Source organism: Tachypleus tridentatus, chromosome 7 (assembly GCF_004210375.1).
Source record: "Tachypleus tridentatus isolate NWPU-2018 chromosome 7, ASM421037v1, whole genome shotgun sequence".
Classification (NCBI taxonomy): domain Eukaryota; kingdom Metazoa; phylum Arthropoda; class Merostomata; order Xiphosura; family Limulidae; genus Tachypleus; species Tachypleus tridentatus.
The window spans coordinates 110,548,678-110,563,736 of record NC_134831.1 but is presented as its reverse complement, the minus strand read 5'-3'; the positions used below and the strand labels follow the sequence as shown (position 1 = coordinate 110,563,736).

Sequence of the window (15,059 nt, the reverse complement as noted above, 5' to 3'; positions counted from 1 at the left end):
AAAACTGAAAATTAAGTCCATCCTTTATTTTTCAAGAAATCATCTTCTAAAGAGTACTGGTATCCACTACTCACAATCACAACTCATTCCACAAGTTAATTACATGAAATGTCTTTTCAAAGTTTTAAAACTTGTCTTATCTTCGAAATACAGTAAAATGAAATCAGTACCTTTGTTCCACTGATCCACCAAGTAGTTTGTAATTTTTAATATCATCATCTTGACCCTTCCTTGATCCCTTCAGATAACCAATCCACAGATAATGTAATTTTTAACAAATAATATATCATAAATACAGCACTGTACTAAACCATTAGAACAAGATAATATTATGTCATTCTTTCCATTTTATGTAGTTAAACCTTCCATACCATAACAAAATGTTAACACTATGATAATTCTTTACTGGTTCTTGTTGATAACTGAATAAGCCAGAGTGAGAACACTCATCATTGTTTAGAATTACCATATGCTTGTACCTGGAGCGTGTTGTAAGGGTTCTGTTTGAAATAACTGTCATTGTAACCCATGCAGTGTCTTAATTATATAGAAAGAAGCCAGCATGTGATATCAGTTTAAAAGTGTGGGTTGTATGGCTGGTGGAAAATTGAAAGACTTGTTTTAATGCATAACATCTACCATGAACCATGGTGAAGACAGTGTGATGGTTTGGGGGTGTTTTTCTTCTGTAGAGAAAATTGCAAAATTGATAGAGCAATGAACTAGAGCAAATACCATAACAGTTGTTTGTGTATAATTGGAAAAGAGTTCTACTACCAAGAAGATAATGACCCCAAACACTCACCCAAACTATAAAGAAATTACTAATGATACAATGACTCCAAAAAGAGCCCCAAACTTCAATCAAATTGAGCAGTTCAAGAATTTGATAGATCAAAAACTTGACAAATCAAAAGTTGTTTCCAAAAATATTTATGGGAGTGTCTTAGAGAAATATGGAGTAAACAAAGGATACTTTAAGTTTGTTGCCTGAAAGACTATTTAGATACAAAATATTAACTGTTTGTTGGACTCAAGCACTTCCTGTTATACTGAATACTAAGAATGAAGTTTTGATGTTTTACCCGTGATTTACTAACCACTGTTCTTTGAAAGTAGCCTGAAACCTAATTTTTGACTTCATCCTAACACTTTTGCAAAATATTGTGTATATGTCTGTCAAAAATGAGGGGATAAGTACTACCCCCTACCCCACAGTATACCATAACCTCACTTTTCATAGTTAACTGGAATAAATAAATGTTTGTAAAATCAAGTTTGACCAACAAAGAGGCTGAAAAGTAGAGTTGGGACAGTCAGATGTCAGTAAATTCCTTTATGTGTCAATCAAAATTAAGATCATTCATAAAAGCATGGTGTATTCAGAATAATTATTGGTACAAATCATATTACTAACTTCTAATGTGTAGAGAAGCCAGGTTGTCCACCAAGACACCAGCCAATCATCGAACCAGATTAAGGCCTTTATGGATGCAGAATGCAGCTCAAGAACAATAAGACGGCATCTACAAGAGAAAGGGTTTAAAAACCGTAAACATCTTCAAAGGCCATGCCTCCTTCCACACCACGAAACAGTTCGATTAAACTTCGCTGGGAAGCACCAAACATGAGACGTAGAAAAGTGGATGAAGGTTTTTTTCTCTGATGAGAAACATTTAAACTGGATGATCCAGATGGCTTCCAACGTTACTGGTACGATAAGGATATCCCACAGGAGACATTTTGTACACGACATAGTGGAGGAGGTTCCATCATGATTTGGGGTGCTTTCTCCTTCCATGAAACAATGGAGCTTCAGATTATACAAGGGTGTCAAAACAGCAGCTGGCTACATTGGCATGTTGGAGAGAGCATCCTTATTGACTGAAGGTCCTTGCTTTTGTGGAAATGACGATCTTTCAGCAGGACAACTCTGCAATCCACAATGCCCACAGGACAAAGGACTTTTTCATGGTGAACAACGTGATTCTTTTGGACCATCCAGCGTGTTCGCCCGAACTGAACCCCACTGAAAATGTTTGGGAGTGGATGGCAAGGGAAGTCTATAGAAATGGACGTCAATTCCAAATAGTGCATAATCTTCATGAAGCCATCTTCACCACTTGCAATAACATTCCAGCCAGCCTTCTGCAAATGCTAATATCGACCATGCCAAAGCAAATGTTTGCAGTTATTCACAATCACAGCTGTGCAACTCACTACTGAGACCTCTTGTTGGGCATTTCCTACCCTGTTTTAGACTTCTTTTCAGTATGGTCTTAAACTTTTGACCAGCTAGTATTTAAGCTAATTTCATAGTGTTCACATTTTCCCTATTAAATGCTAAAAAATTTTCTTTCCCTTTTTTTATTTTCATATTTTGAAGCTCTATTCAAATAAGTGGTCGAGTGTGACAATGCAAAATGCATATTTTTTCTTCATGTTCATTGGCCTTAAGATTTTGGCCAGCAGTGTATATTTTTATACACTTGGCTCTAAGCTGCATTATACCCCATTATTTATTTACTTTAGGCTTATTATTCTGACACTCACTACACTTACGAGGTTTCACTGCACCCATCACTAAAACTGTAATGAACAGACAGTAATCAAACTATTCTGTATGGAGAAATGCATTTTGGTTTTTATGATTCCTTCTATTACAAGAAAACATGCAGGACACTCACTGGCTTTCATGTAGGTTAGATACACAAAGAAATACCAAGTGGGTTTCTCGACATCACTGAAAGAAATACCATCTTTTTAAACAATACTTCTGAAGTTTTCAGCATTTTGTTTTTTTAATTACAGTTCTAACAGTCCTTTTGAAACCTTCGTGCAGAGGTTTTAATGTCCATCTGTTTCATCCTCCTAAAACTGAAACATGTTTAAATAAAACATTGATGATAAATTTACAGCACATTAATATTAAAAGGTAAAAACTATCATCATACCTGGTTCAGAAGATACAACACTTTAGTCAAGATCTGCCCACATTTCCTGGGATTAACAGGAGTTTCATTGAAAGTTCGAGCCTAAAGGGAAAGTAAACCCTGTTTCAAAAGCGGTTTAGATAAAACAGACACACAGAGTGAAGAAGATTCCAAGCTAAAACAATTAGCTTTAAAAGCACTTTTCAACTTCTTGGATCTTACAGCTAATTACATACTCATAACAAGTTTTCTTACATTACAAAACAACCATTAACTTGTAAGCTGAAGTAATTGATTAATTTGTATGCCTCATGTTATAGATGTGTAAACTTTTATAAAATTACTTTCTTCAGTTATCTTTATGAAGATCTTTACAATAACTTGAAGGAATATTCACCACCATGGGCTTCTCTTGTTTATGTTTCTTCACCCATGTTATCTTGTAACAGAACCAATAAAAAGTTGCTTGCAACAAGGACATTTGAAAAACTACAATCAACGTTTTCATATAAAGATGTGGAGTTTCCTGTTTACACACACCGTCTAAATGTGATGTTAACTGTATGTGTAGTTTACTGTTTGCACACACCGCCTAAATGTGATGTTAACTGTATGTGTAGTTTACTGTTTGCACACACCGCCTAAATGTGATGTTAACTGTGTGTAGTTTACTGTTTGCACACACCGCCTAAATGTGATGTTAACTGTATGTGTAGTTTCCTGTTTGCATTAACTGTCTAAATGTGATGTTAACTGTATGTGTAGTTTACTGTTTACACACATTGTCTAAATGTGATGTTAACTGTATGTGTAGTTTACTGTTTGCACACACCGTCTAAATGTGATGTTAACTGTATGTGTAGTTTACTGTTTACACACACCGTCTAAATGTGATGTTAACTGTATGTGTAGTTTACTGTTTACACACATTGTCTAAATGTGATGTTAACTGTATGTGTAGTTTACTGTTTACACACACTGTCTAAATGTGATGTTAACTGTATGTGTAGTTTACTGTTTACACACACCGTCTAAATGTGATGTTAACTGTATGTGTAGTTTACTGTTTACACACACCGTCTAAATGTGATGTTAACTGTATGTGTAGTTTACTGTTTACATGCACAGTTTAACTGTGATGTTAACTGTATGTGTAGTTTACTGTTTACACACACAGTTTAACTGTGATGTTAACTGTATGTGTAGTTTACTGTTTACACACACTGTCTAAATGTGATGTTAACTGTATGTGTAGTTTACTGTTTACACACACTGTCTAAATGTGATGTTAACTGTATGTGTAGTTTTCTGTTTTCATACAGTCTATAACTGAAGTGGTAGCTCCGTATGTGTAATTTATTGGTTGGTTGGTGTGGTGTTTTATGGCACAAATTAGCTAGGCCTATCTGCACCAAACATCTAGTAAAAAGTTAAAATTAAAGTAAAATCAGTAAAATTCACAAAAAAAATTACAATAAAACAAGAGTTTAAAAAAACAAACAGCATTATAACCAATTTTCACATATAGTCTACAGCAGTAAGATAAAAACTGCAGTAATACAAGTTGTAAAGAACTTTCTGTAGCACAATTGTAATTATCTTAAGTTACCAGGAAAATGAACAGGTAGGTACAAAAACCACTGTCAGACACCTGAAGTTGGCCTTTCCAGTCCTGGTTTTGAGTTATTTGACATTACGGCCATTTTCTAATTTCAAATCAAACTACATGAGCTTTGATTCTTAAAAGAGAATCACATTAAAAAAGGTTTAGTGTATAAATAAAAAACTTAAATAGCATGAAAAAGATTAACGGCCTTTAAAAAAACTAAAAACATTTCCAAGGTGGACAGTGTCACCATCACCAATAACACAGTCTAACGTTATGGACAAACCATGGGACAGAACATGTTTAAAATGGTACTGTTGTTGAGAGTCGTAATGACGGCAAGAAAGTAAAATGTGGCTTATTGTAACTCGAGTGTTACAATGTACTATACATTGGTGCGTCAGTTCCAGACAAAAAAAACAATGAGTTAAAAAACTGTGACCAAAAGCAGCTTCCTCTTTCTGATCCTTACAGAAACAAGATGGCAATGTCCAATAGAGGGTTTTATTTGGAAAAGCTTGTTTTCACATTGCTCACTCCAAATCGACTGACAACTTGCCCGGATCCAAGCCTTGAATACAGGACAAATAGAACACGCACAACAGTGATAGTCCCAGAGCAGATAGATTTAAGCTGCAGTGTCAGCGAGCTCATTCCTACAAATACCAATATGGCCCACTATCCAGAAAAACTAGATAGAAGTAGATGTTACAGAGAAATGTGCCAGTTGATTTTGAATATCGGGGAGAACAGGGTGTGAACTAACATTAAGCAATTCCAGGGCCAGTACAGAACTAAGTGAATCAGTATAAATAGTGCAGTTTGAGTACTTCTTATCTTCTATGTGATCCAGGGCAAGAGAAATGGCAACAGTTCAGCAGTGAACATAGAAGCTGTAGAGGGGATTCTGCTCACAGCCACCAAACCACAACAAACCATGGCAGAGCCCACACAGTCACCTGATTTCGAACCATCTGTATAAATAGGAATGGAAGGATGGTTCAAAAGATGTTCAGCAAATAACAGACAGTACTTCCATTCAGGGGTGTCTACTTTTCTCAGATGACTTAAAGATAGGTCACATTTTGGGATTATAAGAAGAGATAGTAGGATGGGCTGACCAGTGGATACAGCAATGTATCAAGGACAGACCCAATTCATCCAACTGCACCTGGATACAAAGGCCAAAAGGAGCAATGGCAGATCATCTGTTCTGAAAACGTATGGCCCACACATGAAGGAAAACACAACCCCAGGTGGGATGCTTTGATAAGGAATGAAGTTTCGAAGCATACACTAAAAACAACTACAAACAGCAGAGGTGCAAAGGAGGTTCATGAGACTATGTGTATAAGTTCTGAACTGGGTAAATGCAGAAAGTCCCTGAGCAGAGCTGAAGTCCCTGATAATGAACAGAGTCCAGCATCTTTAAGGCCAAGATCCTGGCAGAGGTATAGGCAAGTGGTCCATAGTCTAGTTTTGATCAATTAAGAGCATAATATTTTTAGCACAGAACATCGATCTGCTCTTCAAAATGGTGGAAGAGAGGATACGGAGGATGTTAAGTGTTCTTGTACATTTTACCCTTAGCTGCTTGATGTGTGGTACAAAGATCAGCTTGAGGTAAAAGAAAAACCCCAAGAACTTTGTCTCAGACTACAGGTAACACAACTTCACCAATAGAGTTCAGGATCTTGGTAAATACCCTGTTGGCAGCAAGAGTGCATGCAAACAGTTTTAGAGACAGAGAAGTTAAAACCATTTGCTATGGTCCATTTCAGTAAATGATTGAGGGTAGTCTGTAGCTGCCACTCAATATACCTCATGTTCAACGACTGAACGAGATGTGAAAGTTATCAAAATAGAGCCCATTTGCAACAGTAAGTTGTTGTTCAGTGATGGTATTAATTTTTATACTGAAAAGTGTGACACTCAGAACACAGCCCTGAGGGACTCCAAGTTCCTGTAGAAAAGAACGGAAAAGTGTTGAACCCACATAAACTAGGAATCACTTGTCCATTAAAACATTTTAATAAAATGGACAAATGGCCACTTAACCCATACATATGGATGTCTCACAAAATGCCATACCTCCATGTTGTATCACAAGTCTTCTCAATGTCAAAGAATATTGATACAAGATGTTGTCACTTGAGAAAGGCTTCTCTGATTGATGTTTCAAGTCGAATCAGGTGGTCAACGATGGGGTGCTGTCTTCGGAACCCACACTGAGTGGGCGAGAGAAGGTTGTGTGAGCTGAGGAAGTAAAGAAGACGAGCATTAATCATCCTCTCCAAGGTCTTACAGAGACAGCTCAAAGCAATTGGACAGTAGTTTGAAAGAATCCTGAGGTCCTTCCCAGACGTACAGAAAGGGAGGACAATAATCTGGCACCAGGCATCAGGAAAAACATTCTCCTGCCAGATCCAGTTAACAACAATTAGAAGAACAGAAGGAGATAGATGCCACAGCATTTCACAGTGTATATCAAGTCCAACTGAGGTACTGCCAGACTAATGAAGGGCTAGTCCGAAGTTCCAACAGTGTAAAGAGACATTTATAGTCATAGACAATCAGCTCAAAAGGAAAGAGGTGATCGCTTTGCCCGACTCTTAATGGTTGAGAAGGTGGAGGAAGAAGAGAAGTGTTAGATACCTGGCAAAAGCTTTCACCTAGAGTATTAGCAATGCTCCATGTGACTTCCTGGCTATCACAGAGCAAGATCGAGAGCAGTACAGAACTATATTGCCCACTAACTTTTCGAACCTTGTCCCGTATGACTTTCAAACTGGTGGTAGAAGATATGCTGGTTGTGAACTTAATCCAAGATTCCTCCTGGCTTTGACATCTTATCTTACCCACTGAGCACGGAGAGGGCCTGCTGGAAAGCAATGAGGTGCAAGAATGTAGGATATCTGTGAAAAGTATCCCAGGCCTATTTTGAGCCTTCCATGCCATGTGGCAGGCAGGATTCCACCACAGATGAGGTTATTGTGGAAAACATGTTGAGGTTTTAGGATTACATTGATCAGTTGCCTGTATAACAGTCAGTTACTGCTGCCACACAGTTGTTTACTGATGGCTTACAGACAATGGCAGGATCAAGTTCGCAAAAGCAGTAAAGAGAGCTGGTTTGCATGTTCTAGCTTCCACTGGGGCATCGACCATGGCCACTCTTTCTCAAGATTATAGGAAAATGATTGCTGCCTCATGGATTATTGTCAACCCTCCATGAAACACGGAGAATAATGAAGGAGAGCAAACTGAGAGATCAATAGTAGTAAAAGACTGACTAGGTGCATGAAAAAGTATAAGAACCAGTATTGAAAAGAGAAAGGTTATGCTCAGTGAGCATTAGCTCTATGGAGAGACCCTCCCATCAATATTGGCACTTCTCCAGAGGGGATGATGTCCATTAAAGTCCCCAGGATTAAAATGGGAGACAGCAACTGTTCAATGAAAGCATCAAGGTCTGATTGATCGTATACCTCTCAGGCAACAGGTAAAGAGAACAAACAGTGATGGTATGACCCAAGGAAACATGGATGGCTACTACAGGGTGGGCATGTGCTGATCAACCAACAATGTTACCCCTCTATGCACTCATCCATCACACAGTCTTTTACTCCGTAAAAAAAACTGCCAAAGGTGACTGTATTTGCAGTTTTCAGAAATGTTTCCTGAAAGGAAAGACAAACAGGATGGAAGGAAGTAAACCTCGGGAGTTCCATTGTATCAGGGTGGCCATTTTTATTTACGTATAGGCGAATTGGGTGGGGAACTCTTCTGTTTACGACCACATCTTTTTTCTTTATTGTCTTTATTCGAGGGAGATCTGTTGACACCCCCTGAACCTACTCTGGGTCGATTGGGCAGGTCTTTGTTGTTGGAAGAAGTTTCTAAAACAAATGATTGTTTTGCATCTTGGGGTGGGAGTAGTTGATATACCTGAGGAAATGCCCATACCTGGAGCCAAAGGTAGTGGATCATGGGGTGTGCTGTCATGTATGTTACGGACAGAGATGGGTGTTGACATTGATTTGTCAACTTTTTAACCATGGAGGTCAAAAGACTTTTCATTTGGTTTGAGAATGATTCTTTTGGAGGCACAGAGAAATCCGTCTGTACTCCCACTGTATTAGTGGAATGAAGTGCAGCAGCATACATCCAAGATGAAGTGGTGGACAGTAACTTTCGATCCTCAGGGTAAGTAATGTTATGAATTGTTTCCAAATGCTCCAACTCTTTCTTCAAACCATTTCAGTCAAGAACAAAAGTAGGACATATAAGAGCCATTGCAATTGATGCAATGAGGGTCTGTTTCACACTCATAGGCATCGTGGTCCTTGCCACCACAATGAGTACATGTCAAAGAACCACAACATGATGTCTTTGAGAGACCAAACTGCTGACACTAGAAACACGCAAGAGGATTTGGAATGTACAGCTGTACTCTGCAATTAAGATAACCTGCCTTGATGGTGGCAAGTGTACTTGGTGATGTAAATGTCAGAATGAGGATACTAGTTGGCATAGTAATTCCATCTTTGCAAGTGGTGATATGCCTTACTGCAAAAACTCCTTGAGTGGAGAAACCAGCAAGAATCTCTGACTTGGAGATGTTCTTCAAATTTCTCTCAACAATAACTCCTCATGATGAATTCAAAGTAGCATGAGGTGTGACATCAATAGGTATATCCCCAATTGCCTTTGAATGCAAGAGGAGTTCACTGTGTTGAGATGTGGATGTTTCCACCAATATGTCATCAGATCGAAGGTTCTTTACTGACTTTGGAGAGCCAGCAAATCTCTCTAGTCCCTTCTGAATGAAAAAGGGAGATACTTGCCCTAAAGGTTTGTCTGAAAGAATGTAGTATAAGAAAATGAGTTACAACAGGTGATACAGATGGTGAGGATTGCTGCTCAAAATCATCCAGAAGTGGTCATTTACTTATGGACTGTTTTTGCACTATTTTGAGTTTTGTTTTAGGGGGAACCATAAAAAAAGGAATTTTTCAGTGGTCACTGACCCCACCCACGATGGAGCTTTATGAAGGGACACACTACAATGTCAAACAAGGACACTGCAGCAATGACAGAGTTTTGGGAGCACTATACCAAAACACCCGCAGATACAATGTCCACAACACGTGTTGAGAACATCAAACACTAGTACTTAGTTGATTCTAGCCCAAGTGGACCAGCTGATTGTCCCAATGGGGGCCCACCCAAGGCTACACGCCTACAGGAATTCAAAGCCAAAGTGGTATGTTAGGGTTGGACTCCTCAAACAACTAGATCCCCTCCTTTCACGGGTCACCACGCACGGCAAACACAAGGGTGGATGTTTAGATCCCAGAAGAGGTGAACTGAAAGAACAGAACCTGACCTGGGAAGTCCCCTCACCATGTACAGAAATCCAAACCGAGAGGTTAACAACTGGTAATCCCTGATAAAACTTGTACTAACACACCACAAACAAGTGGTAATCCCTGATAAAACTTGTACTAACACACCACAAACAAGTGGTAATGCCTGATAAAACTTGTACTAACACACCACAAACAAGTGGTAATGCCTGATAAAACTTGTACTAACACACCACAAACAAGTGGTAATCCCTGATAAAACTTGTACTAACACACCACAAACAACTGGTAATCCCTGATAAAACTTGTACTAACACACCACAAACAAGTGGTAATGCCTGATAAAACTTGTACTAACACACCACAAACAAGTGGTAATGCCTGATAAAACTTGTACTAACACACCACAAACAAGTGGTAATCCCTGATAAAACTTGTACTAACACACCACAAACAAGTGGTAATGCCTGATAAAACTTGTACTAACACACCACAAACAAGTGGTAATGCCTGATAAAACTTGTACTAACACACCACAAACAAGTGGTAATCCCTGATAAAACTTGTACTAACACACCACAAACAAGTGGTAATGTCTGATAAAACTTGTACTAACACACCACAAACAAGTGGTAATCCCTGATAAAACTTGTACTAACACACCACAAACAAGTGGTAATGCCTGATAAAATAATCTCTTGGTTATGCTGCTTCCACTTTATAGTTTTTTTATTCAAATTGTGAGGGTTTTAGAACAATCTTATAAACATACAGGACAAGAATATTTAATAGCAATGTTATTAGTAAGACATTTTACAAGTAACCTAATTATCTTTCATTTAATTCCAGAAATAATACAGAATGTTCGGAAAGTCGCTGTGCACTTACATATTTATTAACAGACATGTTTCAATATAGAATACAGGAGGTAAGTATGAATGACAATTATAAACAATGTTAAAAGTGACTCCCGTTGGCATCAATACAGGCTTGGATCCTTATTTTGTTTCTAAACACCGCTATCAGTTGCTGGCTTGAAAAAGACTGAATAAAATATGATTACAAAACTGCACAGTGACATTCCGAACACCCTGTATTTTCAATTAAATGAAGACATTTCTTTCTTCTATTGGCAAAAGCCTAAATCTTAGTCACACTAAGCAACACCTACATGGCCTAATTCAACCAGGATATATTGTTTAACCAACAACATACCTCTTGAAGAACAGTTAAATAAACTTTAACCAAAACTTACCTCTTGAAGAATTGTATAAACTAACCAACAACTCACCTCTTGAAGAACAGTTAACTAAACTTTAACCAAACACTTGCCTCTTGAAGAACAGATGAATAAATTTAACCAAAACTTACCTCTTGAAGAATTGTATAAACAAACCAACAACTCACCTCTTGAAGAACAGTTAACTAAACTTTAACCAAACACTTGCCTCTTGAAGAACAGATGAATAAATTTAACCAAAACTTACCTCTTGAAGAATTGTATAAACAAACCAACAACTCACCTCTTGAAGAACAGTTAAATAAACTTTAACCAAACACTTTCCTCTTGAAGAACAGATGAATAAACTTTAACCAAAACTTACCTCTTGAAGAATTGTATAAACTAACCAACAACTCACCTCTTGAAGAACAGTTAAATAAACTTTAACCAAACACTTGCCTCTTGAAGAATTGAATAAACTTTAACCAAACACTTACCTCTTGAAGAATTGAATAAACTTTAACCAACAACTCACCTCTTGAAGAACTGATGTCTTTTCCAAATTAGCATAAGGATTCCCTCCTCCACCTGAAAATGAAATGTTTTTCAATATCAGATTATCACAATAACCACAACATGAAATCTTTTTTGCTCAGGAAACTGTTATTTGCAACAGGCATACGAGACAAAACACTAATGATGTAGTACCTTCATTCAAATATCTTACTGTTGTCCATGTACAGCAAACTACACTTCAGAAGATAAACTATTTGTCAATTTTAATTCCTTTCTGTAGTTTTGAAATTGTTTTATAATAATAAAACTTAAGATCAAAATTTAGTAAAAATAAACAAAAATTGGAATTATAATTGTCTTAAGATATTATCTTTCAGAAGTATCATGTACACATACTATTCAAAGCCAAGTTTTCTTCTGTAAAACAGTCTACATCACAGGCTCTGACATAATAGACAACATGAATTACTTGGTCAAACAAGACATCCACATTAAAGAAAACATAAAGAAAAGAAATCCCACTCTTTATTTTTCAAGAAAATGTACATTTTCTTTGTTTTTTAAATGGGCTAACCTCAATTACTCCCAGTGACAACTGATTCTAAAAATTACCTTTTAGAAAAATGTAACTGTCATAACTGAATCAGCCTGTCTTTTGTTAAATCTTAAACATGTCCTCTTCAAGTAACTTCAGAATTAAACCTGGGTTATTAGCAGTGTTTGTTAAACAAATATTCAATGGAACCATTAACTACAATCAAATAGCTTTCTTCCAATCATATTAAATACAAGAAAACAGTTTGTGGCAGGTGCTACCACCCAAAAGCCTTCCTTCTAGTCAGCATTAAACTGTAGCAACAGTGATAGATATTTTCAGTGTATTTGATACCATAACGAAAAACAAGACAAGCAATAATAACTTGGAAAACTCACTTTGATTAGTTTGATATTTTCTATTAACAGATTTCTGAAATAATCAAAACACAATTTCAATTAACTTAAGTAACAAATAATTTGATTCATCCAATTTTACTTAGTAAACAGCAAAAACAAACAGGTCATTAAACTATTGATCTGTTGGATAAAGAGACAGGTCATTATTCTAATGATCTTTTGGACAGAGAGAGACCATTATGCTATGAATCCTTTAGATAAAGAGACAAATTATTATCCTATCGAACCCTTGAATAAAGAGATTGGTCATTATACTATCGACCCCTTGGATAAAGAGAGACCATTATCCTATAGACCCTATGGATAAAGAGAGACCATTATCCTATCAATCCCATGAATGAAGAGAGACCATTATCTTATCAACCCCATGGATAAAGAGAGACATAACATTTTCTCTAACATAAACAGAAGAAATTTATAAAGTTCATGAGACACCATGCCATCATCATCCTTTATGAGCCCAATATCAATTTTAATATCTGGTTCATCCTTAACAAAAAGAATCCTAGTTGCTAGTTTCAGTATTATCATTCAAATGTTCCATAAACCTTTTTGGACTGGTTTCTTTCTCCCTTAGCCAAGCTCCTAGCTTTCCTAAAGTTCTGTAACACTTACATTCACCTCTTGTTTAAACATCTTAACCTTGTAACATTTAACATTTTCCTTCATGTTTTTAGTAGACCAGCTAGGTTATATCTCCTGTTATTCTTTCTCTTAATACAATGCATCTTTCATGAAAACCAAATTATTTAATAATCAATTTTAACATAACCTATGGATAACAAGGCACTATTTTGTCCTTCAAGGCTTTTATAGACTCAACTCCTTTGGAAAATTAACACCTAAAGTTCTTACCTCTACCACTGCTAAGAACTCATTCCTTAAGCCAAATACCCTGTTAGAAAAATAAAAACAGAACCAAGCCTGCTTATACCAAATTTTAAACTTAAGTCCCCACAGCCTACCATATTCAGAATATGATACAATAAAAATAAAGAAGTTAAACCTCTACTGGTTCCCTTGGTAATTTTGTTAACTTCGATAATATCATCTTTTATCTTTCATAAATTCAAAGACACTTAAACTGCAGTGAGAATTGCTAATGATGAAAGACTGGCTAGTCTATTTACTAGGTTATGATTAAAAGTTGTACAAGATCAAAATATTCACAAATCAAAGTTTACTACTCTTTTACGTGCTCTATAATTAATCTTTTAATTTCAAAAGTGTGAGATAAGCCACAAAATTCGCCTAAAATTCTTTTATCGAAATACTTCCATTTCAGCTGATAAATTACCATAATTTATTGCTAGCCTAAAAATTACAAAAGGCTTGATGAGTGATGCTGTAAATGTCACCCAACCTTTAGGTTAAGATTTGAGATTATACTTTAAAACTTAATATTATACAAAACATTTAAACTTCTTAATAACAACAGAAGTTATAACATACTAGTTAACATAAAGTATAGTATTAGTCTATAGTAGTAGCAACACGACTACAGACATATACGTTAACTTTATAAAATAATTCTATTATTACTGACTTTGCTACAACTTATGGTACAGAAACAGTGTTATCAGACAAATTAAACTTGATAACTTATACTAAGGTATACTTATATATATTATTTGTAAAAACGTTAGTTACTGCAGTGTTTACCATTTTCTTCGTCTTTTTTATCTCTCTTTAGAACATACATAATGTGATTTTTACCGACAGCTGAAAGTTCAAATTAAATTATATATCAAAATACTCAAAAATATGGATATCTTAGTTATAACAATTTAAATTTAACTAGGTCTTCAATACATCAATTATTATCAAGCCTCGCCACCTCTCACTACGCCACGGAAGTCAAGAGTAGTGTCACCAACCACGTAATGTAAACTCTCGTTAACGAGACTCATTTGCTATCCTAGGTGACGCCGCACATAAGTGTGATATATTTATACGAAAGAATATTGAGTATTAAAATTATTTAAATATAAGAAGGATTTTTGAACACATTATTTTGTAATGATAGTTAAGCAGTGATGTAGTCCTGTAAAGTCACGAAGGAGCGCTGATTCGTCACTTCTCATACGTCAAATGCATATTATTTAAGGTATTACAATCTCTTGTGATTAAATGTGGGTTGGAATTTAGTAATCATATCTCTAATATTTAACACTTTACACTTTAAGTTTTTATCATTAATTGAAAGCTTTATGACCTTGTAGATACTTTTGTTTTGCAACAGTTTAAATTATCATTAACAACTAAATATGATAGAAATGTTAAATAACCATTTTAATAATTAGCTGTTTTGTCGGGGGTAGAAGAGTATAACGGCATCTAACTTCAGCGTGTGTGTGTGTTTCGTATAGCAAAGCCACATAGGGCTATCTGCTCAGCCCACCGAGGGTAATCGAACCCCTGATTTTAGCGTTGTAAATCCGGAGACATACCGCTGTACT

At 36.3% G+C, this 15,059-nt stretch overlaps 1 protein-coding gene across 1 annotated transcript in view; it reads right to left on the bottom strand.

The window, feature by feature from the left end:
- The window catches only part of LOC143256395 (coatomer subunit gamma-2-like), a 51,374-nt gene extending 36,862 nt beyond the window's left edge, over positions 1-14,512 (bottom strand). Inside the window, 3 exon segments of the mRNA XM_076513584.1 lie at positions 2,955-3,035; positions 11,666-11,718; positions 14,263-14,512. Of these exon segments, the coding sequence (XP_076369699.1) occupies positions 2,955-3,035; positions 11,666-11,718; positions 14,263-14,302 (174 nt within the window). The 5' untranslated portion in view covers positions 14,303-14,512.
- Between the last annotated feature and the right edge of the window lie 547 nt (positions 14,513-15,059).